Source organism: Artemia sp. Qi Xiang Cuo, chromosome 7 (genome assembly GCF_049724085.1).
Source record: "Artemia sp. Qi Xiang Cuo chromosome 7, ASM4972408v1, whole genome shotgun sequence".
Lineage (NCBI taxonomy): Eukaryota > Metazoa > Arthropoda > Branchiopoda > Anostraca > Artemiidae > Artemia > Artemia sp. Qi Xiang Cuo.
The window spans coordinates 72282947-72302163 of NC_142800.1; the positions used below are offsets into that span (position 1 = coordinate 72282947).

Here is a 19217-nt window from a genome sequence, read left to right on the forward strand (position 1 = left end):
ACACAACTTCTGCTTTTAACCTTGTTCATTAAAATATATTCCAAAATCCTATTTAAATCCTAAGCCATTTAATTTTCAAACCATGCTGACTTTCTTTATGGTATATGAAACCCGGTTAGTTGTGATGTCACACTTGCCTTATCAGACACCCTTACCCTTAAGGGTAGCAGGGACATGCCAAACGACTCTGTTGATAAGACCATTTAAACTGTATTAATTAGGGAAAGGATTTCACAAGAGAGATCAGTAAAAATAACCTAATCCTTTTTAGAGGACAAATTATGTCATAGGAAGATGTTTAGGAAGCATTAATAGATAAAGTGCTAAAAACATCAGAATCGACTTCAGAGGACACGTTATATCACGGAAAGAGGTTTTTAAAATCCCCCTTCCCCCCAAACTAAAAATTTACAAAATTTTTCTTTAGAAGCTTTTATATATTTCTAAAGCACTAATAGATAGAGCGCTACAAGTTTCAGAATAGACTTCAGAGGACACGTTATATCAGAGGAAGAGTGTTTTAAAATCCCCCTTCCCCCATAACTCAAAATTTTCCAAAATTTTATTTTAAAAGCTTTTTAAATATTTCTAAAGCACTAATAGATAGAGTGCTAAAAACATCAGAATCGACTTCAGAGGACACGTTATATCACGGGAAGAGGTTTTTAAAATCCCCCTTCCCCCCAAACTCAAAATTTTCCAAAATTCTACTTTAGAAGCTTTTTAAATATTTCTAAAGCTCTAAGACCTAGAGTGCTAAAAACATCAGAATCGACTTCAGAGGACACGTTATATCACGGGAAGAGGTTTTTAAAATCCCCCTTCCCCCCAAACTCAAAAATTTCCAAAATTTTACTTTAGAAGCTTTTTTATATATTTCTAAAGCAATAATAGATAGAGCGATACAAGCTTCAGAATCGACTTCAGAGGACACGTTATATCACAGGAAGAGGGTTTTAAAATCCCCCTTCCCCCCAAACTCAAACTTTCCAAAAATTTACTTTAGAAGCTTTTAAATATGTCTAAAGCACTAATAGATAGAGTGCTACAAGTTTCAGAATTGACTTCAGAGTACACGTTATATCACGGGAAGTGGTTTTGAAAATCCCCCTTCCGCACTAACTCAAAATTTTCCAAAATTTTATTTTAAAAGCTTTTTAAATATTTCTAAAGCACTAATAGATAGAGTTCTAAAATCTTCAGAATCGAAATCAGAGGACACTTTATATCACGGGTAGATTGTTTAAAAATACCCCTTCCCCCATAAAAAAAAATTTCTCAAAATTCTAATTGACAAGCTTTTTAATTATTTCTAAATAGCTAAGACAGAGAGTGCTTAAAACATCCGAATCAACTTCATAGGACAAGGTATATCAAAGGAAGTTGGTTTGAAAAACCCACTTCCTCCCCATCTAAAAATTATTAAAAATTATACATTAGAAGCTTTTAAAATAATTACAAAGCACTAATAGATCGAGAGCTAAAAATATCAGAATCGGCTTCAGAGTACACGTTATATCAAGGGAAGAGGTTTTTGAAATCCCCCTTCAACCCTAACAAAAAAATTTAGAAAATTCTACTTTAGAAGCTTTTTAAATATTTATAAAGCTCTAAGACAGATAGTACTAAAATATTCAGACTCGACTTTAGAGGACACGTTATATCAAGGGACGAGGTTTTTAAAAACCCCCTTCTCCCCAATCTCAAAATTTTCTAAAATTCTACTTTAGGAGCTTTTTAAATATTTCTAAAGTGCTAAAACATAGAGTGCTAAGGGAAGAGGTTTTGAAAATCCTCCTTCCCCCCAAACTCAAAATTTTCCAAAATTCTACTTTAGAAGGTTTTTTAAATATTTCTAAAGCGCTTAGACATAGAGCGCTAGAAATATCGGAATCGACTTCAGAGGAAAAATTATGTTATGGGAAGATGTTTTTGAAATCCCCCTTCCCCCAAACTCAAAAATTTCCAAAACTTTACTTTCGAAGCTTTTTTTAATAGTTCTAAAGCGCTAAGACATAGAGTGCTAAAAACATCAGAATCGACTTCAGAGGACACGTTATATCACGGGAAGTGGTTTTGAAAATCCCCCTTCCTCCCAAACTCAAAATTTTCAAAAATTCTACTTTAGAAGCTTTTTAAATATTTCTAAAGCACTAAGACATTGAGTGCTAAACAACACAGCATCGACTACAGAGGACACGTTATATCACAGGAAGAGGTTTTTAAAATCCCCCTTCCCCCAAAACTCAAAAATTTCCAAAATTTTACTTTAGAAGCTTTTTTAAATATATCTAAAGCACTAATAGATAGAGCGCTAAAATTTTCAGAATTGACTTCAGAGGACACGTTATATCACGGGAGGAGGGTTTTAAAATCCCTCTTCCACCCAAACTCAATACTTTCCAAATTTCTACTATAGAATAAATTTTTACTTAGTCTGAAGTGATCATACCGCGATTTATACAAACAAACGACTTGAATTCCGATGTTTCGGTCTCTATTGTGACAATGTTTTATAAACCCCCCTACGCCCCCCAATCAATAGTTTCTACCAAAATCAGTTAGGAGCTGGGTATTTCTTTCTCATTATCTCTGCCAGATATTGATACAAGGAGGATTTTCAAAGCACTCTACGTGAAGAGGTTTTGAAAATCCTCCTTCCCCCCACACTCAAAATTTTCCGAAATTCTACTTGAGAAGGTTTTTTAACTATTTCTAAAGCGCTAAGACATAGAGCGCTAGAAATATCGGAATCGACTTCAGAGGAAAAATTATGTTATGGGAAGATGTTTTTGAAATCCCCCCTCCCCCAAACTCAAAATTTTCCAAAAATATACTTTCGAAGCTTTTTTAAATATTTCTAAAGCGCTAAGACATATAGTGCTAAAAACATCAGAATCGACTTCAGAGGACACGGTATATCACAGGAAGTGGTTTTGAAAATCCCCCTTCCTCCCAAACTCAAAATTTTCAAAAATTCTACTTTAGAAGCTTTTTAAATATTTCTAAAGCGCTAAGACATAGAGTGCTAAAACATCAGAATCGACTTCAGAGGACACGTTATATCACGGAAAGAGGTTTTTAAAATCCCCCTTCCTCCCAATCTCAAAATTTTTTAAAATTCTGCTTTAGGAGCTTTTTAAATATTTCTAAAGCTCTAAGACAAAGAGTGCTAAAAACATCAGAATCAACTTCAGAGGACACGTTATATCACGGGAAGAGGTTTTTAAAATCCCCCTTCCCCCCAAACTCAAAAATTTCCAAAATTTTACTTTAGAAGCTTTTTTAAATATTTCTAAAGCACTAATAGATAGAGCACTACAAATTTCAGAATTGACTTCAGAGGACAAATTATGTTACGGGAAGATGTTTTTTGAATCTCCCTTCCCCCCTAACTCAAAATTTTCCAAAATTCTACTTTAGAAGCTTTCTAAATATTTCTAAAGCTTTAATAGATCGAGTGCTAAAAACATCAGAATCAACTTCAGAGGACACCTTATATCACGGGAAGATGTTTTTTAAATCCCCCTTCCCCCCAACTCAAAATTTTCCAAAAAGCTACTTTAGAAGCTTTTAAAATATTTCTAAAGCACTAATAGATAGAGTGCTAAAAACATCAGAATCTAATTCAGAGGACACGTTATATCACGGGAAGAGGTTTTGAAAATCCCCCGTCCCCCCAAACTCAAAATTTTCCAAAATTCTAATTTAGAAGCTTTTTAAATATTTCTAAAGCAATAATACATAGAGTGCTAAAAACATCAGAATCGACTTCAGAGGACACGTTATATAACGGGAAGAGGTTTTTGAAATCCCCCTTCCCCCAAACTCAAAAATTTCCAAAAATAGACTTTATACTCTATATAAATATTTATACACCTAGCCTCTAGAGAGGGATAAAAATTTCAGACTTGTCGTCAGAGTACACGGTAGATCCCTGGACGATGTTTTGAAAATCCCCTTCCTCACAACCTCAAACTATTCCAAAATTTTATATATTATTCTATTATTATATATATATATCTAACAGACATAGAGAGCTAAAAACATCAGAATCTACTTAAGAGGACAAGTTATATTACGTGAAGAGGCTTTGAATATACTCCGTCCTCCCAAACTCAAAATTTTCTAAAATTCTACTTTAGGAGCTTTTTAAATATTTCTAAAGCGCTAAGACATATAGTGCTACAAACCTCAGAATCAACTTTAGAGGACAATTTACGTTATGGGAAGATGTTTTTTATGTCATTGGAAGATGTTTTTGAAATACCCATTACCCATTGAAATTTTGACAAAACAACATTTTACCTTAATTTTCAGTTATCAGTTTCTTTTTCTCTGGCTATAGTTCTGAAAATGCAATTTCAGTTATTTGAGTAGAATTTTAAGTCATATCAATGTTTTATTTCCAAAATTTATGAAATGTATTTGCATATATTTAAAACCTTATAAGTTGGGATTGAGAAAAATTTTGAAGCTGAAAACAATTTTGTTGTACTTCATTTAAACAGAAGATCTATTTTGCAAGGTTCCGTTGCTATAACTCACAAATTTTTAAAGGTTACTCAAAGTTTTAGAAATCCCCCTTATCATTCATCCCATTCCCCCTTCATACTCTAAAATCTGGTTGATAATTTGAAATTTGAAAAGCCTTATTTTCCACGGGGGTATTTTTTTGGGGGGAGGGGGATTTTCCGTGAGGGTATTTCTCGTGGGGAGGGGGGTATTTTCTGCGGGGAGGTATTTTCCGGGGGGATTTTCCGGCGGGTATTCGCCAAGAACCACAAATTTGATGGTATGAGTTTTATTAAAATCTTTTACTTTTAGGGGTTGTTTCCCCTTTTACGAAACTCAGACAAATTTGTTACACAGGCAATTTATCAACCAGATTTTAGAGTATTATTCCGGTGCAACACGTTGCAACGACATGGTCAGCTTAGATTAGTATAAGCAGGGGCACCGCGAGCAGGTCGCTGACCACCGCCCCCACCCACCCCCTCCCCCGCTATCAAATCTCCTTTCAACTAACCTTCGCACCCTCGAAAGAAAATTTTTATATAAGTTCCAACATTTTTTAAATATTTTAAATTGCTGATGTAAAAAATAAAAGCAAAATTTTTCAACATTATAGGATTAAGCTATTTGAATATGTTTTATGTGGTTACTCAACTCAAAATGTTAAGGGGTTTCCAAAAAGAATAATAAAAACGAATATATATTATTTGGTACTTGTGCATTATAAATATCCCACCACTATAGACTGTACAAGGAAACCAGACAAACAGGTATTTGTTAGACAAATGGATCGCAAAGCGTGAGTTCTTATTGCGTTTACAATATTCAAACTGTGGTTTTTTTGGGTTTAGGGAGGGAAAAAGGTACCTGGGTTAGGTTACGTATTTAATATATGCTATGATTTTCCCCCCACCCCCTAAAGTGCAAATATATAGACCAAATTTGTTTCTAAAATATAATATTTTCATACTATTTTATTTTATTTCATTAACATTAAACAAACTTAACTTCTTTCGTGTATAGTGGTGGGTTATTTATAATACACAAGTACCAAATAATCTATAGTCAAATATGTACTTCTGCCCACTCTCTCCCCCTCCCGATTTACACCTTAATAACGTATTGTAACTTCCAGGATAAAGCTTGCTATACTAAACTATTTGGACAAAAACAGTTGAATTGATTTAAGAACAAATGAGGTTAGATAATGTAAATTGCCAAATTTTCTGTTACAAATTTTTAAACATTAATTAGTAAATAATACCCATAAAAAACAAATTAGTTGGGGTTATAAAGCTCCGATATATATTTCATGAAATGGTGCATTCTCGAGGAGATTGAATATTTTTTTTTTAAATAGTGCTCTGCCAGATTTCCGTCCATATGTTCTTCTTTTCTGCCATATTTGGGTATATTGTCTCGAACTTCACACCAATGTCTTTTGATGTTTTGTGTGTGAGCACCTGTTGCAGGGTCAACAAAATTTATACAGTAGTCGATGCATAAATGCTGATAGACCTGGCTAGCCAGACAATTGTAGGCCCTCCAACAGTTACTGATAATTGTTGTCCCTGGCAGGATTATCTTTTGGATAATTCCCAACAATGCGGCACTAATTCTATCTGGCACAGAAACCATGAATGAATTACCAGTTCCTTGCTCTATTCCACCAAATACCCATTTACCCTTGACAATCCGACCACTATTATATTTACGCTTCCCAAAATGGGCTTCATCTATCTCAACAATGACTCCTTCTCCTCCCAAAGGAACGAAGTTTGAATGACATATGTACATACAAACCTCTCTGCAGAACTGGCTCCAATCCACAAAGGTTTGTTTACAACAAGTAACATTGTTGATCATGAAATCCTCCCTTGGAGGCGGTATTTGAAGCCAAATCCTCAAAAAACGGAAATTTTCTAGCTCAGAAAGGTGTGAACGAGCCATCCATGTTTTGTCATAGATCGATTTTGAAAAATTACACTTAACCTGAGAATATTCACGGCCACCTCGGATAGGTATAAGCCTAGACTTCTGGCAACGGAACGATTTTCTATATTTTACGCAAATCTGGCCACAAATATCGCAATTCCTGCTTCTCAATAACATGCCATGGTTTTAATACAACTCTAAGACTGCCTCAACAGTAGAAAATTGAACGATACCACAACAGAAATTTATTTCACAAAAATTGCAAGACATATCTCAATAATTGTCATTTACAGACTGAAGCTGTAACTCGTAATATCTATTGCGGCTTTAATTAATTGTTTCATTGTTAAACGGCGGGAATAGTTGAACAAAGATAACAGTGAATTGGGTTATGAATATATTGGAAAGATCAGTCAACTTAGTATGGGTTTTTCCTGCATTTGAAATAGTCGCTTCTTAACAGATGTAAATATCCTCGTCGATTCTGATGTTTTTAGCACTCTATCTATTAGTGCTTTAGAAATATTTAAAAAGCTTTTAAAATAAAATTTTGGAAAATTTTGAGTTAGGGGGGAAGGGGGATTTTAAAAACCTCTTCCCGTGATATAACGTGTCCTCTGAAGTCAATTCTGAAACTTGTAGCACTCTATCTATTAGTGCTTTAGAAATATTTAAAAGCTTCTAAAGTAAAATTTTGGAAATTTTGTGTTTGGGGGGAAGGAGGATTTCAAAAACATCTTCCCATGATATAATGTGTCCTCTGAAGTCGATTCTGATTTTTGTAGCACTCTATGTCTTAGCGCTTTAGAAATATTGAAAAAAGCTTCGAAAGTAAAGTTTTGGAAAATTTTGAGTTGGGGGGAAGGGGGATTTCATAAACATCTTCCCATAACATAATATTTCCTCAGAAGTCGATTCATATATTTGTAGCACTCTATGTCTTAGCGCTTTAGAAATATTTAAAAAACCTTCTCAAGTAGAATTTTGGAAAATTTTGTGTTTGGGTGGAAGGAGGATTTTCAATACCTCTTTCCGTAGAGTGCTTTGAAAATCCTCCTTGAAGGAGGATTTTCAAAACCTCTTCCTGTAGCACTCTATGTTTTAGCGCTTTAGAAATGTTTAAAAAGCTCCTAAAGTAGAATTTTAGAAAATTTTGAGTTTGGGGAGAAGGGGGGTTTTAAAAACCTCTTCCCGTGATATAACGTGTCCTCTGAAGTCGATTCTGATGTTTTTAGTACTCTATGTCTTAGAGCTTTAGAAATATTTAAAAAAGCTTCTAAAGTAGAATTTTTGAAAATTTTGAGTTTGGGGGGAAGGGGGATTTTTTAAAAACCTCTTCCCGTGATATAACGTGTCCTCTGAAGTCGATTATTAAACTTGTAGCTATCTATCTATTAGTTCTTTATATATATTAAAAAAAGCTTATAAAGTAAAATTTTGTAAAATTTTGAGATTGGGGTGAAGGGGGATTTTAAATACCTCTTCCCGTGATATAACGTGTCCTCTAAAGTTAATTCTAATGTTCTTAGCTCTCTATGTCTTAGAGCTTTAGAAATATTTAAAAAGATTCCAAAGTAAAATTTTGGAAAATTGTGGGTTTGGTGGGAAGGGAGATTTTCAAAACCTCTTCCCGTGATATACCGTGTCCTCTGAAGTCGATTCTGATGTTTTTAGCACTCTATCTATTAGTGCTTTAGAAATATTTAAAAAGCTTTTAAAATAAAATTTTGGAAAATTTTGAGTGAGGGTGGAAGGGGGATTTTAAAACCCTCTTCCCGTGATATAATGTGTCCTCTGAAGTCAATTCTGAAAATTGTAGCGCTCTATCTATTAGTGCTTTAGAAATATTTAAAAGCTTCTAAAGTAAAATTTTGGAAATTTTGAGTTTGGGGGGAAGGAGGATTTTAAAACCCTCTTCCCGTGATATAACGTGTCCTCTGAAGTTGATTCTGAAACTTGTAGCGCTCTATCTATTAGTGCTTTAGAAATATTTAAAAAAGCTTTTAAAGTAAAATTTTGGAAAATTTTGAGTTTGGGGTGAAGGGGGATTTTCAAAACCACGTCCCGTGATATAACGTGTCCTCTGAAGTCGATTCTGATGTTTTTAGCACTCTATGTCTTAGCGCTTTAGAAATATTTAAAAAGCATCTAAAGTATAATTTTGAAAAATTTTTAGTTTGGGGGGAAGGGGGATTATCAAACAATATACCCTTTAAATAAATTTTCCTCTGAAGTCGATTATGATGTTTTTAGAACTCTATCTATTAGTGCTTTAGAAATATTTAAAAAGCTTTTAAAATAAAATTTTGGAAAATTTTGAGTTAGGGGGGAAGGGGATTTTAAAACCCTCTTCCCGTGATATAACGTGTCCTCTGAAGTCAATTCTGAAACTTGTAGCGCTCTATCTATTAGTGCTTTAGATATATTTAAATTCTTGTATATTATATTTTTTTATATTTTGAGTTTGGGTGGAAGGGGGATTTTAAAAACCTCTTTCCGTGATATAACGTGTCCTCTGAAGTCGATTCTGATGTTTTTAGCACTTTATCTATTAATGCTTCCTAAACATCTTCCTATGACATAATTTGTCCTCTAAAAAGGATTAGGTTATTTTTACTGATCTCTCTTGTGAAATCCTTTCCCTAATTAATACAGTTTAAATGGTCTTATCAACAGAGTCGTTTTGCATGTGCCTGCTACCCTTAAGGGTAAGGGTGTCTGATAAGGCAAGTGTGACATCACAACTAACCGGGTTTCATATACCATAAAGAAAGTCAGCATGGTTTGAAAATTAAATGGCTTAGGATTTAAATAGGATTTTGGAATATATTTTAATGAACAAGGTTAAAAGCAGAAGTTGTGTAAGGTAAGCAGTGATTTATATTTATGATAGTAATATAGGATGAAATATGAGTTAAAAACAACTAGTAATGTGCAGTAATTTACCATTATATAGAGGGGGGATGAGTGGAGGTAGGTACTTCAAAGTACCTTCCCGGGACAAACCTTAGCATGTACATCCATCCCTGAAAGTTTCATTTTCCTAACCCAACTCCTTTCCAAGATAGCCAAAAGTAACTAAAGTAGAATTTTACCTCTTTTTTATACACTTTTTGTATAAAATAATTAGTTCCCAAGCAATTACCCCAAATCCCTCCCTTAATGAAAGAATATAAAGCTCAACTTATATATACTCATTACATTTACAATATTGTAGATGTTGTCTTTCTGGGGCTTGTTTATAATGTTTAAGGTCAAATTAATTAGAAGAAGAAAGTTGCACAGTAGAAAACACAACAAGTATGTATGTTTAGGGATTAAATTTTTCTATCAGGGGGGAGGTGGGGTAATTGGATTGGAACCAATTAGGGTATTGTATATAAAAAGAGCATAGAAAATTGCACCAAGCAATGTCTTCATCTTGATTCTAGCCAAGTAATATAGAACACTTGAAATTTATCCAAATCCTTCACCAATATTAGAAAAAGAAGCCTTTTATCCAGTAACACTATAAAAGATGCTAGTCTAGCCTACTTCAACAGCACCCTTGATTCCAAGGTTAGTCTAACTCAGTTGAAAAGAAAAATCAATACAGGAAAGAGACACAAATTTTTCTCAAAATGATACGAATCTATTTGATTTTATTATTAAGTACTTCTTTGTAGTTCATCAACAAGTCTCCCAAGTTCGGCTTTCTTATCCCTTGACAATCCCATGTTTAGCAAATTCAAAATTACACACTTGCAGTTCTAGCGCTGGTAAGGATGAAATAAAATGCCAGAAATCAGTCAAAAATGAACCACTGACCCAATAACTGTGTTTAATATCCACTATAAATCTTTCTCCATTTCACTGAAAAACATTAATTAACTCGGTGAGCTTCCCTCCTCTATAAAGATGTCTTTTGTATTTAAATTTAGACTTGAGTATTATTACCAGAGAAAATAAACTAAACATAAATATCACTGTGACGGTTTTTTTTATTGATAATAACTAAAATAAGAAATTACACAATGTGAAACCTTATGAATTCCTGAGATTATTTCATAATGCAGGGAAGCTAAAAAATAAAGATTGGGGGAAGCATATGGCTATCCCCCTCCAACCCCAAAGGGTGACTGAAAGCATTTTATGTCTTTCGTACTGTATAAAAGAACAATTAGGGAGTCAGTATTCTCCAAACTATGTGACGTTGTCAGTGGAGTTCCTCAGGGTACCGACTTAGGCCCCACCTTTTTCCTCATTTACATGAACGAGATGACAAAGGAAGTCACAAATAAAACCACGCTTTACGACGATAACTCCAAGCTTTACGGATCGGTCGTTGAACAAAGCCTGCAATCAGACCTCCAGAGAATCCGGAAGTGGACCGGTGAATGGCTTCTGGAGTTCAACATCAATAAATGCAGTGTCCACCATTTTGGCAATAACAATCCTCACCACCAGTATACCATGCGTGACGAAAAGTCGCAGGTCAATATTCACCTAGAAACCAGCCATGAAGAACGAGACTTGAGAGTACATGTTAATGAGCAACTGAAGTCCCATGGGCATTGGCAACAAGCGGTGTAGAAAACTAACTCAAGTCTAGGCCTGCTGAAACGCACTATCAACAGCCGCTCCCGTGCAGTCTTCATGAGACTTTACAAGGCTATTGTTAGGCCGTTCTTGGATTTTGGAACATGCCTGACCTCCCCTCTTACAAGCATGACACCAGAATAATTCAAAGAGTTCAAAGACGTGCCACCAAATGCATCACGGGTCTACAAAATATGCCGTATGATAAGGGACTGGAGCACTCAAATCTACCAATGCTGGTCTTCAGACGTCGTAGGTGTGGTATGATGTGGACCTACAAATATAATAATCAACCAAACAGCACCCTCCTCACGAAACATACAGGTCAATCCAACACTAGAGGACACTCGCAGTAGTTAGCAAACCAAAGAGTGAAGGCCAGAGTGTGCCAAAACTTTTTTACCGAGTGTGTTTCCTACAACGGGAACAATCTGCAAGACGAAATCATGACTGTACCCACTAGTGCCTCCTTCAAGTCAAGGCTTGACAAAGAATGGAACAACAAGCCATGGAAATATAAATAGGACAGCCTGTAGCGATGAAAAATTTTATTATTTGTAGGGATGAGAAATTGGTGGGCTATACTAAATACTAACCACGTCAAAGGTAATATTATACACAAAGGTCGTGAACTTACACCTTGTAATTTCTCCGATAGCGCCAATTACAGCGCTGAAGATTGTGCCAACCAGGCCTGCACCATGCTCAATTATTGGGAGAAAATAAAACGTACAGCCATGCAAATGTGACCTCTTTTTCTCGAGCTATCTGGAGATCCAATTCCGTGGGAGCATTTACCTTGGAGACATGCTAACTAATTTCCTTTTATTAGACTAGATGCACACATATAAAATGAAATAAACACAGATAAAAAAAGGCAATAGATTTATTGAAGTTACATACTTAGGTGCACAGCATTGGGCCACTTCAATTGACAATAACGGTGACAACGATGGAAGAATATAAGAATTTTGTCTGAGTGGTCCAGAATCTGGTTTACTAATCATCTTAAAAAGCACTTCTACCCCACTATCAAACATAGCTTTTTAGTCCTGCGCCGTGAGAACTTGCTCGCCATTGGCCCGATGGACCAAGGATGTGAACCCGTCGCCCAATGATTTGTTTTAATTATTTCTGATGATTCAAGCGTTCACACGGCTCTTATAGTTTAAACTTCCTTAGAAATATTGTACGTAGCATATTTTTTATTACTCACTCTCTTAGCGAAATCTAAAGCTTGGATAGCGCCGTTCTTAGTCTGGGGGTGACTGCACTTTTTCTCTTTGCTGATTGAGGACTTTTCATTTTGAAACTAGATTTAACTTAATTAGAGGAAGCCGGAATTATCTTTAAAAAGAAGGAACTTTGGTATTTTAAATATACCACATTTTGCTCATGGTACATATTACCCTTACCAACAATTAATGACGTCCCGTCATTAGCAATTGCTCGCCTTTGGGCTTTTAACTGTTCGCCATTTATTAACTATTTCTTTTACATAATTACTTTATATTTATGTTATGGCTTAATCAGGAGGGCTAAAAATTTTCTCTATTACTTTTGTTTTTCTTTTTTCTTTCTACATCCCTATCTAAAATACATCTACCGGACTAAGATTATTCATAGTTCTAGGCTAGCTACTATACTAAAGATTTTTTTTTTACATCTAACACTGATTAATTCTACATTTCCAACCAGGTTGGGGCTATTCTACCTTTACATTAGTTTTTTTAATTCACTTTTTTTTTGTCTATATGGTACACTACTTTCTATCTACACTACATTAAATGGATAACATGATAACACTACACCTAATTCTACTTGAACATCTAGCGGTACATACATGAATGATTTATAACAAACAATATTGGGTTTACCATATTCACTGGTAACATTAAAACACTTTCACTATTGGCATTTTTGAATTATCAAAGTTATTAGGAAGTAACACATGTAGATTCACATCTATTCATCACCTTCGAGTCCTTAGTGTACTACACCGTTCTGTTGTAAATTATTGTCCTTCACTCTTTTTGTCTTGGCAAAAACTTTGAAGCATTTACGTTATGGTTTCTTCATGGAACAGTTCGAGCCTGGTTGTCTTTACACGACAAGTTTTCTCTAATAGTCAACTGGGAAATGATGCTTCCCACTACAGGTCTTGGTGTTTTTCTTCTCAGCATATCATTTTTAGGATTTTTTGAGGCACATAGAGAATGTATTCTCGCGTTAAAATTGTTCATTTGTGCCTTTTATAAAATTGTTAGCTCATGGCTTGCGTCGATTAGCCTTTGCGGTGATTCCTCGGTTAATCACGGGGTAATTGAAGTTTGGATTTAGGATGGGTTTTCATCAAACTATAGTGGTTTTTTTAACGTATCGTCTTTAACTTGAACTTCAAACATCTTCAAATATTATTTAACTTCAAATATAATTAGATATCATTTATCTTGTTCTGATCGATGGGGTTCTCAGAATTAAACTTCAAATTGTCTTTAATTTTGACTTAAAATATCTTTAAATGTGTTTAAATGTCATTTAACTTCAAACATCGTTTATATTTTACTTATAGATGGGGCTCTCAGAATTAAACTTCAAATTCTCTTTAATTTTAGATTCAAATATCTTCAAATTTCTTTAAATATAATTTAACTTCAATTATCGTTAAATATCGTTTATCTTGTTCTGATAGATGGGGTTCTCAGAATTAAACTTCAAATTGTCTTTAACTTCAGCTTCAAATATCTTCAAATGTCTTTAAATATCATTTAACTTCAAATATTGTTAAATATCGTTTATCTTGTACTTATTGATGGGGTTCTCAGAATTAAACTTCAAATATAGTGTTACCTGATACGTAATATGGTTCATGGTCGAAGAAACAATGATCAAGGGTAACTGTTGTTTTCGTGGACGAAGCTGGGATGAAGATTGCCTGGAGTCTATGGTGAGTACTCTTCGTTGGTTGAGATATGATGAAAATAGATGCTACTAGGTTGTATCTGTACTGGGCAGCTCATTGTAATTCTCAATAACCAATGTGTCCATTTACTTCCTGTAATAAAAATAAGGAGGCAGAATCACACGTTCTTTGAAGTAAATACTCATACAATAATTTACGCATTAATTGGGTTATAATAAAACAACATTGTGGGAAATTCAATACATAGAAGTTTCTTATAAAATATTAATTCTTCAACTTTAAGTATGGTCTCTTATTATACTTTCTAATATACACTACTACATACACTTTATTTTAACTTCTTTTAACAGTTAGTTAATTTTACATTAGATTTAAAATAATCATTTAAACAGAGTTTATGCTACATGGTTAATTTTTTTTGAGGTCTAATTTTACAACATATTTCATGCCTGCATTGTTCACGCACGTCTGTGCTGTTTAAGAAATGCATGTTGCAGCGTTATAACCACAAAGGTTTACGTAAACGATACTACAATGAGGGAACAAGACATAACAAGGACGAGTGGAGACCTCTCTACCCACTCGTTTTTTTAATGTCTTCCCTATTTCTTGGCTTAGACGATCTCAGGGGTTGTCGAGTTTAACCTATGCATTTTAGCTGTTTCCCCGTGGTCTTCTCTTGGTTTTCATTTTCTCATTCTAAGGATTTTTCCGTAATTAGAATTCAACGTCGGTGCATGATATTCGCCTTACAAATAAGGTAATTAGATGCAGGATTTCCAAGTCTCCCCGCGTTGATTCCGGTTGAGGCTTGGGAAAGAATGTAAGCGTAAAGAAGAACTGACATCATTATCTTTTTAGAAGGCGATTGTTTGATCACATAATTCTAAACTAAGTAAATAAATGTGATATTAAAGTCTTATTAGGATCCATTAGGCGAAAAACACCTTCACATTAATCGGGAATTCCTTGTGGGTTTTACTTAGTCGCCATTGGACATACATAGGGTTTCAATCCATATAACTTAACTGATCAAATGGTTTTAAAATTTTAAATATCATTATTGAGATATAATTCCACATCCGCCGTGAAATTCTACATATAAACGTACCAATAGCCAACTATTGGTACATATATTTCTCGAGTACGAAACATTATATTTTTCGAGTAAGAAACACAAGAATAAGCAAGCGTGCAGCACGTATTTACACTGGTATCCTATTTTATGTGTAGGCCTAAAACAATTATAATCTGCACTAGCACAAAATATTTCATATAATTAGACGTTTCTGTACTGATAATTTCTTGTTTTGGATAATATCCATCTTGGTTAGGACATGGGTCGATTTTTCATAGAAGATCTAAAGGAAAGCACTCCCACAACAGATTAAAATCTGCATAGGCTTTGTGTTCCTCCCCAGGCTTCCCACAAAACATGGTCCAACACCTCATGTCGTTTTAAGTCGACCACTAGCTTCCTACATTTGGTTATTTTCTGTGATCGTCGACGTTTTGACATCACTTGTATTATTAGTATTATTATTTTTTTCATTAATATTTACTTGGTTAACTTTACTTGCAAACTGTTAAATTTTTTACGGTGGATCACGAATTGATTCTCATAAGGAATTTCATATTTGTCTTAACATTAATTAGAGATATTTCCATCTGTCTGGTATTTTAACCGTTCTACCTGACTGTGTCGTGATTTTCTCCTCGGGTTCTTTCGGTTTTTTCTTTTTCGGTTTTTCTAGCGAAATAAAGTCAAACTTATTGTATTGTTTTTTTCAAAAATTCTTGCCCTTTTAATTTCGTTTGTTTCCCGTGTTTGGCTGCTGAGGTCGGTCTTGATTTCCCTATTTCTTTAGCTACTGTATGGTCTGATTCGCCATCAGACTCTTTGGAACTAGTTTCCGACGAATCCGGATTAGAACTTTTAGAGGTGGCACTTTTTGAGGTATCACCTGCCCTTCCCTCGTAAATTTCTACTCCTCTGGAAGTAGAAAGTTTATTCCCTAAGTCCTCGCCTTGAGTCCTCAATTCGGGAGATTTGAAAGATTCTTGAGAGCTTTGGGAGGAATCAAGAGTTTTTGCGGGGTTCCTTCATTGTTTGAATGCCATGTCCTCAGGTGGATGGGGCATTCTTTGCACTAAGGTTTCCCTCCACGAAGTCCACTGTTTAGGTTTGACCTTGGACACCGTTATATCATGATATTGATCTTGCTGGTCATCCTTTGGAGTTTTATTCTCGAGCAATGTACTTTGACTCGTTTTTATGTGAAAATTTATGAAATCCATAGCTTCTCGCAGGTTTGTTTTAGTTAAATCTTTGGGAGGAGTTTTCTTTACAGTAATACCGGGGGTTTCTACAGCTCTGTTTAATTCTTCCCGTAAAGACAGGGGCCTTTCTATTGGTGTTGCAGGGGAAACCATATCGTCTAGAAATCTTTTGGGGGGACATGGGGTCGAAATTCTATCGGGGAAAAATTGGGTTTTTGGAGATATTGTATAATCTAAATCTCCTGCGCTCGCCGATGATTTACTTTTTGGACTTTTTGGCGTTTTTATTTCAGGACAGAATCCTGGTATTAGGGAGTTTTTCTTAGGAACAATTAGATTTTTTATTGCTAAAAATTCTTCAAAGTATTGTTCATTACTGTCATTCTCAAAATACTCTTGCTTGAAATCAAAGGGGTTTAGATCTGCAAGTCTTGACCTATGGGGCTCATTTTCTGCATCTGACGAATCAGTAGAGGAGGGATGTGATACCATCTTTCTGAAAATTTTGCTCTTTTTTTTCGGCTAACCTGTACCTTGTAAGTTCATCCGCTATTAGGGTTCTCTATTTTAAAAGTGTAATCGTTATCGTACTTTTTGACTATTCTGTACGGTCCAGAATATTTGTTGGAAAGTTTTTTGCCTTCCGTTTTTGCTTCGTTCTTAAGGTAGACGCAGTCTCCTACTTTGAAATCTATTCTCCCCTTGACTTTGGGTTGGTTTATTTTACATTTTTCTAACTCTTGCCTAACTATTTTATAAGTTTTCTTTATCCTATTAATGAATTCTTGTTTATAATCTTCCGAGCTATTATAATACTGCCGAGATTCAATAATCTCATTATACGGGATTCTGAAATCACGACCAAAAAGTAAATAAAATGGATTGTCTTTGGTTGCTTCGAAATAAACCGTGTTGATTACGTTAGTTAAATAATGTAAGAATTTATCCCATTCGCTCCTATTGTCTTTTGTATTAATACTTAATACGTTCGAAAATATTATATGCCTGTTTTCTATTTTGCCATTGGCTTGGGGATGGTACGGTGCTGTCACCATTTTCTCTATGTTAACGAAACTCATCAAATTTTTTGTTACATTTGAAATGAAATTGCTCCCGTTGTCACTCAAAATTTTATTAGGAATGCCAAATTGTAAAAATAATTTTGCTAATGCCTTACTTGTGGCATAAGCACCTTGATTTTTTAAAGCTTTTGCAAAAGTAAATCCGGAAAACTGATCTATAACCGAAAGAATACAAGTATGGCCTCTGCTAGAAATAGGTAAGCCTCCACTTGTTCCGTATAGGTCAAATGAGATAATATCGAAGGGGTACTTTGCTACCGGGAACCTTCCCATTGGAGGATTTGGATAAGCTGGGGGGATTTTTCTCAAGTTACATGCTTCGCATGTACTTACTAATTCTTTAAGTTTTGTCATTGCCGACGGGACGTAAAAGTATTGTTTTAACTTATGGAACGTTTTCATAACTCCTAAATGTCCACCTGTATCCGAATGAAAATATTCAAATGCAGGCCCTATCAAGTTTTGTGGTAATACAGGTATTATTGAGGTTTGGTTTCTGTTTGTCTCAGAAGTCATGATTCTACACAGTATCTCTTTTTCAAGATCGTAGTAAAAATTATCTATCTCTTTTCTAAGAGTTTTGAATTTATCCGGTAACGCATCATCATTCACAAAATAATCAATTAGTGCTACACAGATTTCGTCCTTTTTTGCTTTATTTTTATTTTTTCAAAGGACAAGGGACAATAGTTAATCTTATTTTCCTTTACTGTGTCTTTGACTTTATTTTTTCTTACATTTGTGTTTGCTTTTAGCATTGATAGCATTAACTTCATTTTCTTCAGTTTCCGACGGAATATTTTCTGGGTATCTACTCAAAAAGTCACAAGCTGCGTTTTGTTTACCTTTTAAATGTTCAAATTCATAATATAGGTCTTGGATTTTCATAATCCATCTAGCTAGAATTCCCGTGGGGTTTTTAAATGTGCGCAGGTACTGCAAGCTTTTATGGTCTGATCGTAGTATAAATCTTCTACCAATTAAATAATGTCTAAACTTGTCCAAGTGGTAGATAATAGAATTAATTCTAAGTTTGAGGCTGAATAACTACTTTCGCCTTTTGATAAAGTTCTACTCAAATAGCATCTAACTTTTTCTACTTGTTTTTGTTTAGGCGTTCCCTCTAGAGGATTAGGGTTTTCTACCGGGATTATTTGGAAAGAATTGCGCCAATGCCTTTTGAACTAGCATCGGTTGTAACCACGAATCTTCGGTTTTCGAAATCAGGGAGTGATAAAATTGGTTCAGAAGTGAGCGCCTTTTTGAGTCGGTCTAGGGAAGTTTGAGCTTCCTGGGACCAGGTAACATTTTGGGAGTTCCCTTTAGTTAATTCCGTGAGGGGTTTCGCAATTTGGGCATAATTGCGTATGAATTTTCTAAAGTAGCCAGTAAGACCTAAAATTCCCCTAAATTCTTTCATAGTTCTGGGGGGCTTCAGGTTTTCAACACATTTTATTTTATCAGGGTCTGGGGATATCTCTCCCTGGGTTACTACTACTCCTAAAAATTTAATTTTAGGTTGAAATAAATTTACTTTCTCGGGCCGGCATTTTAAATTGCCTAGTCTGAACTACTCAAACACCTTAGCTAATGTTGCTAAGTGTTGTCCAGTGTTTTCTCCCACGCATATAACATCATCAACAAAATTAATTATATTCTTTAATCCTCTTAACAGGTGCAATAGGGGTCTACATAGCGCGCTTGAACTTGTTTTCAGTCCAAATGGTACTCTTAAGCATTCATAAGAACCATATTCGGATGCTGAAAATACAGTTTTGTGGACATCCTTTTCGGCTATTTTCACTTGGTGGTAGCCCTGGGTAAGGTCCAAAGAAGTAAAAATTTTGTTTTTGCTTGAAATTGAGTCAAGAATTTCATCTATTCTTGGTAGAGGAAATTTATCG

General features: G+C 34.8%; 1 protein-coding gene across 1 annotated transcript in view; it reads right to left on the minus strand.

Annotated features, from left to right (window-relative positions):
- Positions 1 to 10167, minus strand: part of LOC148950660 (actin-histidine N-methyltransferase-like) — a 243758-nt gene extending 233591 nt beyond the window's left edge. Inside the window, exon 1 of the mRNA XM_089092544.1 lies at positions 10106 to 10167. Within this exon, the coding sequence (XP_088948670.1) occupies positions 10106 to 10166 (61 nt within the window). The 5' untranslated portion in view covers position 10167. The remainder of the gene's footprint in view (positions 1 to 10105) is intronic.
- Between the last annotated feature and the right edge of the window lie 9050 nt (positions 10168 to 19217).